This window comes from Schistocerca nitens, chromosome 3 (genome assembly GCF_023898315.1).
Source record: "Schistocerca nitens isolate TAMUIC-IGC-003100 chromosome 3, iqSchNite1.1, whole genome shotgun sequence".
Taxonomy (NCBI): domain Eukaryota; kingdom Metazoa; phylum Arthropoda; class Insecta; order Orthoptera; family Acrididae; genus Schistocerca; species Schistocerca nitens.
This window is the reverse complement of record NC_064616.1, coordinates 67,319,425-67,336,435: the sequence shown is the minus strand read 5'-3', so window position 1 is coordinate 67,336,435 and position 17,011 is coordinate 67,319,425. Positions and strand designations below refer to the sequence as shown.

The window sequence follows — 17,011 nt, the reverse complement described above, 5'->3', positions numbered from 1 at the left end:
AGAGGAGCAGTTTAAAACTGATGTTCAAATTACTCAACCCTACCATATCCATCTTGTTAATATAATGAATTTAACTTGGTTTACAGTACAGCATCTAGATTACTATCCCAATGACACTGAAACAAAACTCAATTACAAATTACACCACATATCCCAATACTAAATGCAAGTTGTGTTATATTTATAAGCACACAAATATACAACCATCCAATAGCCATCAAGGGAACCAGATCTCCAAGAAAAATAAGAAGTATACTGAAACAATTTTTATTAGAACACTGTTTCCATTTTGTTGATGGCTTTCTGCAAACAACTTTTTTCATTTAAAACTTAGATATTTTCTCAGTTTATACTGCAAAATTTTGTTCCTAGTCATAAAGCTGTCACATTTTTTTCTGTGGAGTGCTTTTCCAGAACATACTGTTTGTGGAAGGCCAAAACCCCACATATATTTCTTTATGAATATACGTGTCACTTTATTCTGAAAATTTGCTTGTAGTTTTGCCATTAAATTATGCATATATGTTGTTACAGCACTGATTTTGTGTGTGTGTGTGTGTGTGTGTGTGTGTGTGTGTGTGTGTGTGTGTGTGTGTGTGAGGAGGGGGAGGGGGGGGGGAGTGTCCTTTAAATGAAATCCGAAAAAAATTCTGGCAGCCCTCCAGAACCATAATAAAACTATATCAGTGATTTCAAAGGCAATATATTTAATTTTATTTCTATTGATACTATACTGATCAGGAAATCAAGTGCACTGAGCAAGGTAGTCCCAGTGCTATGCGGGCAGCACCATGGCGAGTACGTGAGGCCGAGAAAGAGTCAAGCTGTTTTCCTAGGTGCACATTTTCACTTGGTTTAATCAGTTGTCTGAGTACATCAGTAAGTATCAATGTGATTATAGTGAATTTGTGCTTCCCTCCGACCAAGCAAGAAATGGAGTAGTTTCCCAAAAGGTCTGTGCAGCCGTCTTGCCTGGTGAAGGTGGCAGTCGCTGATGCAAATCAAGATTGTGAAGCAAAGAGTTTCTAAAAAAAATTATTTGAAGTAATGTTTTATTATCATGAATAATAAACACAAATGTAAAATATCTGAAGTATTTTCAGGTGCAAGTTTGAAACCATCAAAGCTTATGCATCGCCTTTCAACTAAACATTCCAAGGAAGCTGATGAACCATTGAATTTCTTTGAAAAAAAAAAAAATGAAAACCCTTAACTAATAGCTAATTACTATGATTCAGATAACAAAACAATATTGTTATTTGTTGTTTAAAAGCAATGTTATGCCATTGATTGTTTATTTGTTTTTCTTATTTAACAATATTTTTATCTGATTTTAGGTATCAAGTGTCAACAAGAAAGCATTATTTGCTAGCTACTGAGTTGCTAAAGCAGGCTAGCCACATACAGATGCTGAGAATGTTATTTTGCCAGCAGCTCTGGATATGGTTGTAATTATGTTAGCTAAGCAAGAAGCAAAAAAGCTAAAAAACATATCACATTTTGATAATACAACTCAATGCAGAACAAATGATATGGCCGGTGACATTCAACAACAATTACTCCAAAATTAAAGAGGTGTCCACTTTTCAGTTTGATAACTCTACTGATATTTCAGAGCATGTCCAATGTACAGTATCTGTGCAATTTGAGACAGTTGAAAGTATGACAGAAGAAATTTTATTTTTCAAACGCTTCCTGCACTGTTGGCCAATGTTTGTATGACATGTTTTTAGAAAGCACTTGCACTATGAGGCTGATTGGACAAAATGTATCACTCATGACAGTGATGGTACTAAAACTCTGCCTGCCAATAAAAACGGGCTCGTTGCCAAATTAAAATCAATAATGCAAAATTGTTTGAGACACACTGCTTTCTGTTTCCTGTTTTACCTTCTGATTTAAATGATGTGCTTAAAGAGGTGATCAAAACTGTGAACTCTATTGAAGGTAAAGCACTGAAAACTCGACTGTTTTGATTCATTTGTGAAGACATAGGTTTGCTTGATCAAAATCTCCTTTATCACACAAAAGTCGGGTGGCTTTCCAAAGAAAACGTATTGACACAAGTTTGGGAACTAAAAGCTTAAGTGTTAATGTTCTTACAAGATTCTAAAGCTGGATAAGTGAATTATTTTTGTAGTTGTGTTTAGCTATCAAAAATAGCATTTCTCACTGCTCACTGATCTTTTTAACCAACTAAATATTTTAAACAAGAGCCTCCAAGGGAGGGGGAAAAAACAAACATTACAACCAAGGATAAAATCAGAGGAAACTTCATTTGTGGTCAACGTCTTTACAAAAGATGACATTTGAGTCTTTCCCTAGTCTTCAGAAGATTGGCAAAGGAATTGCAATAGACCAGTTGGGGGTAGTAAGTTCTCACATTCCTTGCATTATACAGAGCTTGCATAATTTAGAAGGGAAACTATTTAAGTTTCTTTCCAGAACTGAACTCTGAAGCTGTTAATGGGCATAGATGGATACTAAACCCATTTTTGGATACATCAGTACAACTGGCTGATGTGAACATGACGATGAAAGAAACACTTATAGATTTTGCTGCTTACGACATGCTTGAAATGGAATTAAATTTGCAAAAGTTTGACATCTTCTGGATGAGGAGAAAAGATGAATATCCACAGCTGGCAAGGAGAGCTTTTTATTAGTGACATTCACCACTTCCTATCTATGTGAATTAGACATTCTCTTCAGTGGTGAACATTGTAGGTAGAGTAATAGGCTTCATTTAGAAAATTAGTTGTTTATTTGTGGTCAAAAATAGAGCCAATATTTGACAAATTATTAACAAATAAACAGACAAAGTCTTCTCATTGGAATTTTTGAATTTTTTTATCCTGATAAATGTCAAGTATGATTTTAAATAATATAAATGAAAGACATTAGTCATCAAGCATAAAATTGCAGTTGTGTCAATAAAGCACTGTGCATTTGTATATAATCACTGGATAATACCATTATTGTTATTGATTTTACTCTTGATGCTATGGCTTATATTCTGGAGGAAAGAAATAACAATGGAATAACAGAAAATATGGAAGAATAAACAGTTTAATGTTTACATCAGTATTATTATTACGATGAATAAAGTACAGTCAAACCTCACCTAATGAACGCCTTCTATAAAGAGTGATTCATATAATGAGTAATACACAATATAATTTTGTAAAAGCTTGAATCACTTAATGAGCACTGTTTCACATAATAGGTCTGTCCAGTGCCTCTTTTTAGCCTCTGGTAACTATTGAAAAATAACCTTCTGTCTTCATCTGCTACAGTTGCACATTAAGTCACTTGATGTTCTATGACCTTCCTTCTTGTATAGTAGAAGCTCCAATAAATGACAGTGCTGCTGAGAATGCAGTATTCAGCTGTATCTTAGCCACATTACTCATTTCGAAACTGTTCTCTACAGTATGTCCACTCAGGACTCTATGATGATATTACAAATTCTCTGTAATAATGTTGCAAGTTCTCCTGACTTCAAAGACTCATATTAATTCACGGTCTTCAAATAGCCATTTATAAATTCTATTTTAGATCTGTCATCATTAACCAACATGAATCCAATAAAACTGTGCATTAACCAATATGTGGAAAGATGTTTCATTTAACTAGCTGTCTTCTGTGTTTAGCACTCATTTTGAAGAGCAAGCAAAAACAAATGTCTTTAGACAACTTTCTTACATAAAAAAGGATGTATAATATTATAGACTATATTACTGTTTTATGAACATGTTTAGTATTTATTTCGTAATGGAATGCATTACCATATTTTTACGTGAGCACCTACAGGAAAATATGTTTCACATAACAGATGTTTCCTATTGCAGGTAAGACTCAGAAGTAAATTATCCTCCTTAAGTGACATCACATTAAATTACTGTTAAACAAGTAATTATGTAATTTCAATGAAAAATAAATTTCCCATTCCTTGGGTTTGTATTACAGAACCCATAGTGTATAGACATGCACTGGACAGGTTTTTTCATTTACTTTCATCCAGTTTCAGAAGAAGATATTTCTTTTTAATTAATTGTGAGAATGTTTGGTACATTTTACTACAGAGAATAATATGAACAACCATAGGTAGACATAACTCCATTCAAAAATGACATTTGTGGTCTTGACGTAGTTTTTTTTTAAGTCAGGTTCACACGGGATGCATGACATGTGAAGAGCATCTTCAAGGTGGATGACTGTTAGTCCTGAGAGATACTGATCCTTCAAAAACAATCATTTAAAAAATAAATTGAATAAATTGTTGTAGCTCCATCATAAGTTGCATTAGGAAGTATATTTCTTAGCTCTTGACTGTTTCAGACACCCATGTCCACTTTCAAACCATCCATATCATAAGTATGACCATACAAGCAAAAGCCTTTGTACAAAAACTGCCACTGCAGTGATGATTGAAGCAGCACTATGGATGTTTCAACAGTAGATATACTACATATTCCAGACACTAGAGAGCATAAGTTTCACAAACATGTGAAGTCAAACATAATAGCAGGTAAATGGCCATTTTTTTTCAATTTCCTTATTTTGCTAGCCAGAGTTTTCTACATTTGCAAGGTGATGTCTCCATTCAAGCCCATTATCTATATTTGGAGAAAAGGCTTTGAATTGCGGAACAACTTCACGGCCACATCAGTTAGTTCTGTCACTGGAGAAACTTCAAAAGACGATTTTAAAAATCACAGCAACTTCTGTATCTCTGCAAAGTCTTGGAATCTTGCTGTAAATTTCTTCCTAAGATCAGATGTAAAATATGAAAATACTGAAATGCCTGTTTCAGAATTACTTTTATTTTCAAGAATTGTTGGGAAGTGAATATATTCTTGAATTACATTTCGTTTTCAAAGACATTCAGCTTGTGACAGAAAGAAGACATACTTTGTGTCAGATCGCATATTAATTTCCCATTTCCATGGAGCTTGGTACTTGAGTGCATTTGAATGTTTTAGAATGTCTTTCAGGAAATCCACAGACAGAATACTGCATTCAATTGCTAGGAACTCATAGCTTCTTGCCTACAAAAGAGGTTAATTGGTCTTTTGTTTGCCAAAATCATTTAATCACTTGATCTTTGCTTAACCAATGTACACCCTTGTGCTGCATTGAGTCACAGTGCGATGAATCACACTCAGATAGAAACTCTTTGTGCTGTCTGTGCTGAAGAACAGAATGAGACCTCATAAAATTAATCAACTTGATAAAGCTATCCATTACGTATTTCAGAGTGGTACTAAGTTTTCCACAAAGGGCTGCCTGGTGAATTATGCACTGGGAAGATAGTAGCCCAGCATTCTTGTCCTTGATTCTCTTTACTAGTCCCTTTTCTTTGCCGATCATTGCCAGGGCACCATAGAAACATAACTTTATCATCCGAATGGTTGTTTTTCTCATATAATCATCAGAAATCTTCAATAAATCTTCTCCGTGAGTCTTGTCAAGCAACATATGATAGTAAGGCTTTCCTACATGATTTATTTTCAGTATCCAAAAATCACATGAAAGTGGAGATTTGTTCTTCATGATTCATCAAGTGCTGTGGCATGGCAAGGTGTCTTCTGCAGTAGTTCATGCAAATTAGTTTTACTGTCACCAGCCAAAATTTTGGTTCTTCTTGTATTACTTGTTGCTGACAATGAATACCATGAACTGTGGCAACAACATCTTTTCTTTCTTCAGAAAGTGCGGTGGACACTTCCAACATTTTTTTTTTCTATCTCAGTGTCCAAAAATGGCTTCTACAGTTTATTAAGCACCCAACATATGCACAACACTTTTTCTGGAGATTTTTACTTGCCTGCTCATAGAGTGATTTTGTAAGGGCATGCATTTTTTGAAAGAAGGTAGATATGCCTACAGACTTTTTTATGAGCTTCACTATCCAGAGGAAAATTTTTATGGAATGTTGATGAGCTGTTTACTAGTGTCACTTTAAATTGATATGTCTCACATAAGTAACAGTTTTGTTACATATGAGGCAAACTGAAACAGCTCCAGGCCTATAATGCAGTGTAAAAAAAAGAAAAACAATTGTTCTTCAGTCCAGTCAGTTAAATACTTCCTGTTTTCAGAATTATCTTTGTGAATTTTAGGTTCCATATTGATGCAAACAAACATTATAAGCTTCTTGTTACTACAAGACCAATGAATGACAGCTCTGTATGAGGTCGCAACTACTCTTGACAAAGTGACAGTTAAAATTTGTCTATTTTATTTCTATTCATCCTTTAAAAGATACTGCTGGGCACAAATCATGTGCCAAGGCACCATAAATGAGCTGCTTCCATGTCACAGGTCACTGTGTTCACTTGCCCGAAAGATAAAACTGTCATTTCACATCAAAGTTTCATAAAGCAGCGTTAAACTTTTGTTAGAGTTGTGTTAAAATGAATATGCCTGCTCTGATTAAAAGAGGCTTCACAAGTTTCCAGAGTCAGAGGTTGATTTATAAAATTTCCTATTTCATTAAATAAAATTCTTGTGTTGCCTTCAAATGTGCAGAGCTTTCATGTGGATCAACACAACATGCTGTGCCAGCCAGACAGCTTGCTCTCCCCTCTGCCTCTGCTCTGCAGTGCACCCTTCTGAGCTACACAGCATAGCAACTGTGTTTTTAATCTACCTACTAACCATTAAGAACTCAAAACAAATGGGTCATGCAATTACCTGTAAAATACTATTAAAAGTGATAAGGGTGCCAGTCAAACATATTGTTACCTACAAACAAAACCATTTTTAAAATAATTTTCTTGAATATACTTTCTTGCTGGCGGTCCAGTTTTTGACCTTCCACCGTCCAGATCTGGACCGCCATCCACCAGCTGCCGACCATTGGTCTATCAAAATTAAAAATGTCTCACTTCACAGCAAACACACAATTAACAACACAAAAGAAGTGAGAATTGAACCATTTGTGGGAATTCCAACCAAGCCACAGATCTACAAAAATAGAAACAGTGTAAGCACACTGTGTCAATTAAAATCTGAGATGAGCTCAAGTGTCCTTGATTCATTCAGTAGAAAATACTGTACTTCATGCCTTCTCTTCCTGGTCATCTATTGTTTGGTTCAAAGGACGCTACATTCTAGTAACCATGTCGTGAAGTCTTGCATGTGAGCTGTGTGTGTGTGTGTGTGTGGGGGGGGGGGGGGTTGCTGCCATTTTGTATCACATTTCAATGTATGTTTTAAATGTGCTTTCATGAACTGTTCTAGAGTTCTAGTTCAATGGAATTTTACCACAGCAGATTTCAAATGTTGAAATATGTGTGAGTTCTTAAGGGACCAAACTACAGAGGTCATCAGTCCCTAGGCTTACACACTACATAAACTATCCTATGCTAAGAACAACACACACACACACACACACACACACACACACACACACACACGAGGGAGGTCTCAAACCTCCGGTGGGAGGGGTGGGAGGAGCCATGCAGTCAGTGACGTGGCACCTCTAACCACACGGTGAAGAGTTTAAGCATGAAAACTAAGTTGTCAGTACTTTACAAGATGCTGCTCTGCACCACCATTTCTACACAAATATCTCTGAGGTGAATTCATGAATACAATCTATACAGGACTTAGTGACACTCATTGCCTTAGTTCTATTCTGCAGATGACGGAGGATTTCAACAGACACTGTGTCACTTCTCATTGCTGCAAGTCATTGCACATTTCAAGTGTTCAACAGATTTAAATTAAATTCATATTCATTACTAAAAATAAGGTTCACAACTGAAAGTGAGCAACTGTATAAAGTTCTCTCACAAAACCTCGTCACTTCCATGTGACATTTCTAGCATAACAGATGATTGTCACAAAACATTTGTTACTGGCCATGTTGCAACTAGTTCCTTTCGTGATTGCAACCCCCCCCCCCCCAAAACAACTTTTCAACCCCCTTGGGGTTATGACCCCCAGGTTGAAAAACACTCCTGTATAGCAACTGGTCACAATTACAGAACTTCCAGACTGGAAACCGCAAATAAAAATGAGGAAAAGCATCAACTCAAATGCAGCTGATTTACACATGATACATTGACACAGGTAACTGCACAGACACTTTAGCATCTCTGCATCAATGGATGGGAGTGTTTCACTGTCTGGGTAGTACAAACATTAAAACTCAGAGTATGTGCAAACATTAAAAAAAGAGTGGTATCCCAATTGGCACTGATATCTTTGTGATTAAAATCTTTTACACTTATGTTGCACCTGGTTTTTTTTTTCCCAAAAGTAGTACTGCACTGAAGTTTAGATTTTTTCATAAGAAACAGAGGCCAGTTTTAATATATTAAAGGAAAAGGAAAAAAAAAATTATGTGTGCAAGTATGCGTCCTGATGACAAAATTTCAGATCAAAGCAATGGCTTAATACTGTTTCACTCACAATGAAATTAATCAAATGTCTGAAGTACGGTATGCCTTATGAATACGTAACTGTTAATTCACAAGTATTTGATGTAACAATGAAAAATCCTCCCCAATCCTCTTTCCTATTTCAGTTCACCATATCTGATGTGGTGCATATGCATTGCACAACAACAGTGAAACGTCCATTTTTAATTCACATAACAGAAGTTACACACAAGCTGGCTAATATCACTGATTTGTCCCTTCATATTATAATTATATACGCTGGGTCAGGCCAGCCTGCACAATTAGGAACAGACTAATCAAAGTATGTTGCATTCCTGTCATTACCTTCTGCAAATAAGTTAACGAATAGGTGAAGTTATATAGCTGCCACAGCCTTATTAAATTTTAAATTTGACACTTAATATTGTGGCAATGGTACGTTTTTGTGTACTTGCGCATCATAAGAGTAGCAGGTGGTACAGATGAACACTCCAACAAGTTTTGGTGTTGTTATCTTTGCCGTGTTATAAAAGTTTTGATGCTTTAAAATTTAATCAAATGAAACTAAATTGTTCCAGAGACCTTTTCAAATCTCATAGGTCTATAATATATATATATATATATATATATATATATATATATATATATATATATATATATATATATATATGCAGATGGAAGCAATGAATGAAAATTTGTATGAAGGATGGGATTTGAACCTGGATCTCCTGCTCGCTAGGCAGATCCACTAACCATTATGCCACCCTGGCACAGTGGCTGTGCACAACAGCATGGACTACTCTAGCATACCTCTCTCCCTCCATTCATTGATTCAGTCTACATATATACATCATAGATGTTTGAGACATTAAAAGGTCTCTGCAACCATTTAGTTTCATTGATGAAACCACATATACCTGGGTTTCACTCAAGATCCCCCATTTCATTTAATGCTGAGGTGCTGTTTCAATACAGCTGGAGAATCTCTTCGATGCTGTTTGAGTTATGGGGGAATACCAAGTGAGTTGAGGTGTGAATGACAATTTGGATACAGGACGGAGGAATGCTAGAGTTGTCGGTGCAGTTGTGCAAAGCCACTGTTCCAGGGTGGTGTAGTAGTTAGTGCATCTTACTAGCAAGCAGTAGATCCATGTTTGAATCCTGGTTTGGTACAAATTTTCCTTCATTGCAGCAACCAGCATATATATATCACACTTTGGAGTTTAAGTTTGCTTCAGTCTAATGTCATTATATTTTCTACTTTTAGAAATGAAAGTACCTTCTGTACACCCCAAAAGTATGTGCAATTATTTATGCACATAAATTATAAGGTCACAAGATAATAATTCACATATTCAAATATTGCTGAACTAACATGAAATGTAAGGTGAGACTCAAAATGATATTTCTTTTAGTGATGACCAGTACTACAGAGATGTATGTATAGGCGTTTGGAAGAGAGCGGCAATTTTATTATAAAATTAGATCCTTCTTTCTGTGGTAGTCCTTAAAATTATACCAAAGATCCACTTAATAATAATATTAAGGCTTTTGCTTGCTGTTCAAGTACATACAATCTATGAGCAATCAGAACTACCCAAACTGGAAAATACAGACAGAGAGCTAGAGGGACTGTAGTACAAAACATAGGGAATATGTTACTGGAATGGGGAATATCTTTCAAAATTGCATGTCCTCTCCTCAATTAATGATATGAGTAAATGCAGTTCATATGTCCTTTAACACTTAGTAATGGGAACCCCTATCATTTGGTACATTTTAAGTAACTGTCATTTACACTTCTGTAGCAGTTAAAAATAAAAATATTTTGGACATTACCATCTGAAATATTAAGCATGAATATGATAATCAAATAATTTGTTTTTATGCCCAGATAAAATACTATGTCTGAACATTCAACTTGCATGCCATCTATATATACTATGCTTGCGTCTGCAGTGAAGAACCTTCATGCTTTTAGCAGTGAGCTGTTGGCTAACTCTGACATGTGTTGCATGTCCTGATGATACTATAGACATGCATTTCAGCACAGGAGAGCTAGTTTATTTAGATACTTTACACTTCATGCTGCACACACTGCTTACAGATAAGTTACAGCTGCAGGCATTTAAAATTTTATCCTTAAACATTGTAACAAGAAAAAAGCCCTTACTTCCCTCGTTGACACCATACAATTAAATTGGAAATCATGACTGTGGTGGATTGGCTTTATGAGTTACACTTTTTTGCCATTTTAATGGAGAACGCATTATATGGACCATAAAATGGCAGTTTATAGCACTTAATAAAGATTTATTGTACAATTCCATCTATCAATCACAAATTCTATGCTAATGTGCACAGTATTAAAATGAATACCAAAGACAGAAAAGTGTTATGTCCAATAGCATAAACAAAGTAGCAAGACTTATTAAATAACATGTGCATTGTTCATATACTATATTCTGGTATTAACAAACATAAAAATATTATTTAACTAATAAAAAAAGTGAAATAAGTTACAATCCTGAAATGCAATACAGTTGAAATGCCTCAAAAAATATTTAAGGAAAAATTCAATTTAATGAACAGCAACATACAAATAAAAAATTAATTTGTGTAAGTCCAACATTGCGTTGGCACAAAGGACTATCAACTATATTTTATTATTTATTTAGTTTCCTGTCATAGCTGCATATTCTTTAATAGTGGTTAGTTATAAAAGAGCCTGTTTATTTTCCAGCCACTGGTGGCATATTTATTATGTGACTGTACAATAATTTCAGTGCAATATATGAAAGTTTTGTTCTGTTCTTACCGAGTACTTCTGAATTATCTTCTCTTGGGGCAATTGTCTTCCATACACTAGGTCCACTTAGCAACATTCAATCACTTTTGCTATGTTGACCTACTGTATGGAACTCAGTTGTCTCAAGGACAGACAGTTCAAATGAATACTCTAAGATGAGAACAAAACTTTTATAGAGTATACTGGAATTATTTTACAGTCACATGATAAAGACGCAGTCAATGGTTGGAAAATGAAGAGACTTGTACAAAACTGGTAACCATTAAGGATTATATATACAAATGCAACAGGAAACTTTATGAAAAATCTATTAAAATAATTCATATTACATCAATTAAAAAAAAGAATTAATTCTTTATTTATTTAAAGTATGCACCACATATATGACAATGACATACAGAAAAAGAACAAACAAGACACTACTTAAGTTCTAATTCCATTCTTTCAAATTCACATTAAGCACAAAAAGCAAGTTTTGTATGGCACAAGAAATATATTAGGTTTTTTTAATTTTCTCTGTAGTTTCTTTGTCTTCCAGGCTAAGTGAATAACTGGCATGATATGAAACAGTAGTTAAAGATGGACATGTATCTCAAACATATATCAAATTTTACTAAAAGAACTTATTCTATGGATATAACAGAGCTAAGCTGTGCATGGGCAGCAAACATGCAGTGCAGTTTTTTGGATATGAGTCATTCGTGCATTTAACATGAATCTGCACACAAGAGACACTAATGGTGAAAGTCTTCGCAAGCATGAAGTTAATTTTCAAACATTCTATACCAGTGGATACAAAATGCAAGAAAACTGTAAAAACAATACTGAAGCGTCAAGGTGCTACATATACAGAGGCTCTGGAGGGAGTTACCTTGAATAGCTGCACTCCAATGACAGCGAACATGAACTGCAGAAGGTAGGTTACCAGCATGATATTGCCGATCGTCTTAATGGCTACTATCACGCATTTCACTACGTACTAGGGGAGGAGAGAGAGAGAGGCAAGTGTCAGTATGGGCATTGATGTGATGGTTATTCTAGCCCAAAGCTAGGCAGGTAGGCAGGCAGGAATACAGTCAAATGCACCTAAGGGGAGATGGGCAGGAGAGCTGGAATGACAACTCCGTGCCAGAACTGACAGAGTGATGGAAATAAAACTAGAATTCAAAATTTTTGATCATCAAAGATTTTAATCCACGAAAAGTGAAAGTATTTTATTGCAGTAACAACTGTGAGAAACTGAACACCAATCTGTATGCTAACTCTTTTCAAAGTAAGAGAAACCTCTACAGACAAAAAATTCACTGCTGTTTCTGTGTTGCTACAAATGCTCAGCAGAATCTTTGATAGGCCTAGCTTTTTTTCTTCACTCTGGTAATAAAAAAATTTCTCCCTTAAAGGGGGAGGGTATAAGAAACAGGGAAAAGACAATTGGCCATGATGACTTTTTTTATTGGGAATAAGGAGTATAAATGAATAAATAACACTCGCAAGCTGAAAATTACTTCAGAGTGTAGGGAGCCAGCAAGCAATGTATACAAATAACATTATATCACACAATTAATAAGCTGTTTTTTGAACACATGTTGATGGTATTTATTGAAATACAGAAGAGAAAGAGCTTCTCCAAGTTATTAAATGCACTTGGTTTTTCCATTTCTCCACTGAAATATATGCTGCCCCATAACTAAATACTGCTGTGTTTGATGGAGCTCACACATAAGTCCTTCATTCTGGCAGTATCTTATGTAAATTCAGTCATTCAAGGTGCAGCAAATAACCTTTATGAAGCATATAATTGATAGAAGTAAGCAGTTATATGTGATGGTATACTGACTAACTTGTTAGATAGCTGCATGCCTGATGGCTCCCTCTGTGCAGCTGTAACTTTACTCATTAGCTCTTCCTCATCCTATATGTGTGTGTGTGTGTGTGTGTGAGCTCATACATACTTTCATGAAACAAATTTTTCTTTTGGTTTGAAATCAGCCTATTTCCCTGCTAATGGACATGTACACACATAAGGAGTAGGTATGACTAATGTCTCATACAAGGGTGACACTGGGAATTCTGATCTAGTTATTAAGACACTAATATGTTAACAAGCTACTCCATAGTTAATGAGCTTCCTAAATGAAATCCGTATCAAAAATAAAGGGAAAGGTGTGGCCACAATGTCTAATTCACACACACATGCATAAATGAGTATGGGAAGCTTTCTGAGACAGTGTCACAGAAAAACTTGCTGGCTGACTCCCTGACTCATGTGGAGCATGGTGTCATAATGATAATTAAGAATCAAACTGATCTGAGATACACCACAAATTGAAGTGCTGAAATTAATATTGATATTTTTTTACAAATTATCACAAAAGTTAACTCATTAAGATTAATCCTTTCCCAAAGGTGCATTTGTCAATAAAACATTCTTTTAACTGCTGCCTACCTTAAACAATTGGACTCCAATAACTGCAAACATGAACTGTAGAAGGCAGGTGACCAGCACAATGTTGCCGATAGTCTTTACAGCAACTATCACGCACTGGACTACATGCTATGGAATAGATATATTATGAAAATGTACCAGAAATTGTTTTATGAGAATACACCTGTTCCACACTTCACTGATCTGCATATGCTCCCTGTTCCATATATGTGCATAATTACATCTTTAAATACTCTGCCACCAACTCACACACAATCACTCATTCACCCACTCAATTCTCGTACTCATCCTGCCATGTAAGGCCTAATGCCTTAAACTACCCTGTGAACAAGTGACAGAAATATTATATGATACCCAACTGCCCAACATACCACACATTCCTGCAGTTATCACTGTATATTTGCCAACAAGTTGATCTACTACAATTATTAATCTTCAAGTGTAACCATTTCTTTGATGTATTTCTCATAATTAAGTTTTATCTTAAATTAAATAAAACTTATTTTCAATTCTATAAAATCATTATTATATAATTACAGAAAATGTATCAACAAAAGAAATACTTTACTAAATGTACAAAAAAAAAAAATTACAGCAACAACAAAAATGAAAATGTGTGTGTGTGTGTGTGTGTGTGTGTGTGTGTGTGTGTATGTGTGTGTGTGTGAGAGAGAGAGAGAGAGAGAGAGAGAGAGAGAGAGAGAGAGAGATTATATAAATGAGGAGTCAGAACACTGCACATACAAAGCAATCTACATGTAATTTATACACAGTCTCTGAAGATTTATAGTTTTTATGTCTTTTTTCTTATACATCTGTTAGTTTTCTTAGTGTTATTTATACATGAAAGCTTCAACAGTAAATAAATACCATGAACAGAAAATTCTGCTGCCTTTCATTGCTAACATAACTTCATAGTCAAAGGCCATATACAGGGGCTGGAGAAAAATGTGAAAACATCACAAGAAAAACATGACAACATAAATGCAAGTCTGCATGTGGCACTGTTGTATGTGACCACAAACGGCACCTGTCAAATGTCCTCAGTATGCTGATGGTCAGAACAGTGTTCTTGTTGTATGTGACCACAAACGGCACCTGTCAAATGTCCTCAGTATGCTGATGACCAGAACAGTGTTCTATGTAGTTGTGAGTGCATTATATTGGAGCTAAGTGAATTCAGGCATGGACAAATTGTTGGTGCTCATATGGTGTCAACATGTTCGGTGTTTTAAGAGGCACCAATCAAGGATTTACACCACATATAGGGAAAATGGAAAAATATCATCTGCCAGGTCACAACATGGATCACAGTGTGTGTTGAGTGATCATGGCAACTGGTCACTGAAGAGGAGTGTGACGAAAAATAAGAAGACAACATCTGCAAGAGTCACTGCTGAGATGAATATTGCACTCATGCACCCTATCACCAACGTGCCTGTAACAGGAATACATGATGCCAAAGCTACCATTCTGGCTGATCAGGTCCATCCCATGGTATAATATTTGTTTCCAAGTGGTGACATGTGTTCCAAGATGACAGAAACTGCCCACACAGCTCACATCTTCCACAACTGGTTTATCTCAATATACTGAGCCTTCGTGGTCTATTTTGGACAGAACACTGTGTGATCACTATCAACCTCCATCATCTTTAGCTGAACTTGTCACAATTTTGCAGGAAGAATGGTGTAAGAACCCATTGAAAATCATATGGGTTCAGTAATTATCCATTCTGAGATGACTGGGAGCTGTTTTGAGTACCAAACATTTTCCTCCACCATACCAGGCATGGTAATGTGTTGTGTTTTTGGTGTTTCCATACTTTTGCCCACACCCTGTAATTACCACATCACGGAAAAAATTTATTCCCTCAGTGGCACCTTATCTGCTCCATTGCTCCCAGGGCAGGCAATCTTAGTAAAAGCATTTACATTTTTTGATATATGAGGTTACAAACGAAAACTAGAAGTCTCAAAAAATGGCAAGGAATTAAAGCTTCTTGCGCACATGGATGGCCTTGCAACCTGAATGCCTGTGGAGAACATGGGTTCTAGTCACAGGTTGCCCTTACGTGCAGCTAAAAACTTATCCATCACAGTCCAAGAGTCCACAGATAGGACCAGTAAACCACGGGAAACTGGGTAACCCAGAACAGGAAGTGTAAGACACCCTCTCCATGCTGAACACTAAGAACATCTGATTTTCAGAACAGGCAGAAATGAGTAAAAGAAACAGCATTCTTCTCACTTACTCACTCGAATTGTCATATTTCGAAGACCTGTGCATGCAGTTGAGTGCCAAGTGAATAGAGAGTTTGTTGCTATTATAATTTTTACATCAATTGCATGAGACATGTACACCTCAAATTTTAGGATAAACGCCTTTCAAATAGTGTATTTCTATGAACTGAAATTTCTTTGAAGCTATGTTAAAAATGGTTCAAATGGCTCTGAGCACTATGGGACTTAACATCTGAGGTCATCAGTCCATTAGAACTTAGAACTACTTAAACCTAACTAACCTAGGGATGTCACACACACACATGTCCGAGGGAGGATTTGGACCTGCGACCATAGCAGTCGCGCGGTTCCAGACTGAAGCTTCTAGAAGCACTTGGCTACACTGGCTGGCAAAGTTATGTTAAAGCAATGTACTAAGCACAGCTGTAACCAAATTATTATTTTATTACAATGTTTTATATATTTTATATTTATTATTATTATTATCAAAGACATATGTAGTACATTAAAACTGCAGGTGATGGCAAGTTAGAATTTGGGTGCAAGATGGGGGAGGGATGGTTGGTCAGTTGAGCATTAAGTGACCAAACAGTGATGTCATCACTCCTTCATTCCAGAGGTAGTTCATTTGTAGTTAGTGTCATCCACCAGGAATTCATGCTGACGATGAAAGTATGTAGCAGCCATAAAATCAATACACTGTAGGCAATACTGATGTCAGAGCGGAGAAATAATTTACAGAGAAATATATGGACTGGGCCAGTATGTAAGTCGCAACAGATGAGGGATCTACCAGGGTTCATCTGTGGTGAGAGAAATCCCTCCATATCCGACTCCTGCCATCCCAATTAAGGGTGAAGACAGGAACAGAGCAAAGGATGCCTTGTAGTCGGGAGATTCAGAACAACTGAGAAAGTTAGAAACATAATGGACTGTAAACAGCAACAATAAGGTGAGAGAAATAGGTACAGTAGCCTGTAGGTGTCCCCAGGGCTTTGCATGTGATAGAAGCCATCCCACTGACAGCAGTCTCACCTCTGATCAACTGTAGTCAACACACCCCTAAAATGGAAGATAGAGTGCAGCAGAAAAAGACATAAACCACATTTTAAAAAATTAC

General features: G+C 36.0%; 1 protein-coding gene across 1 annotated transcript in view; it reads right to left on the bottom strand.

The window, feature by feature from the left end:
- Positions 1–17,011, bottom strand: part of LOC126248026 (muscle calcium channel subunit alpha-1) — a 922,345-nt gene that overhangs the window by 209,205 nt on the left and 696,129 nt on the right. The window contains exon 23 of the mRNA XM_049948623.1: positions 13,649–13,756. Within this exon, the coding sequence (XP_049804580.1) occupies positions 13,649–13,756 (108 nt within the window). The remainder of the gene's footprint in view (positions 1–13,648; positions 13,757–17,011) is intronic.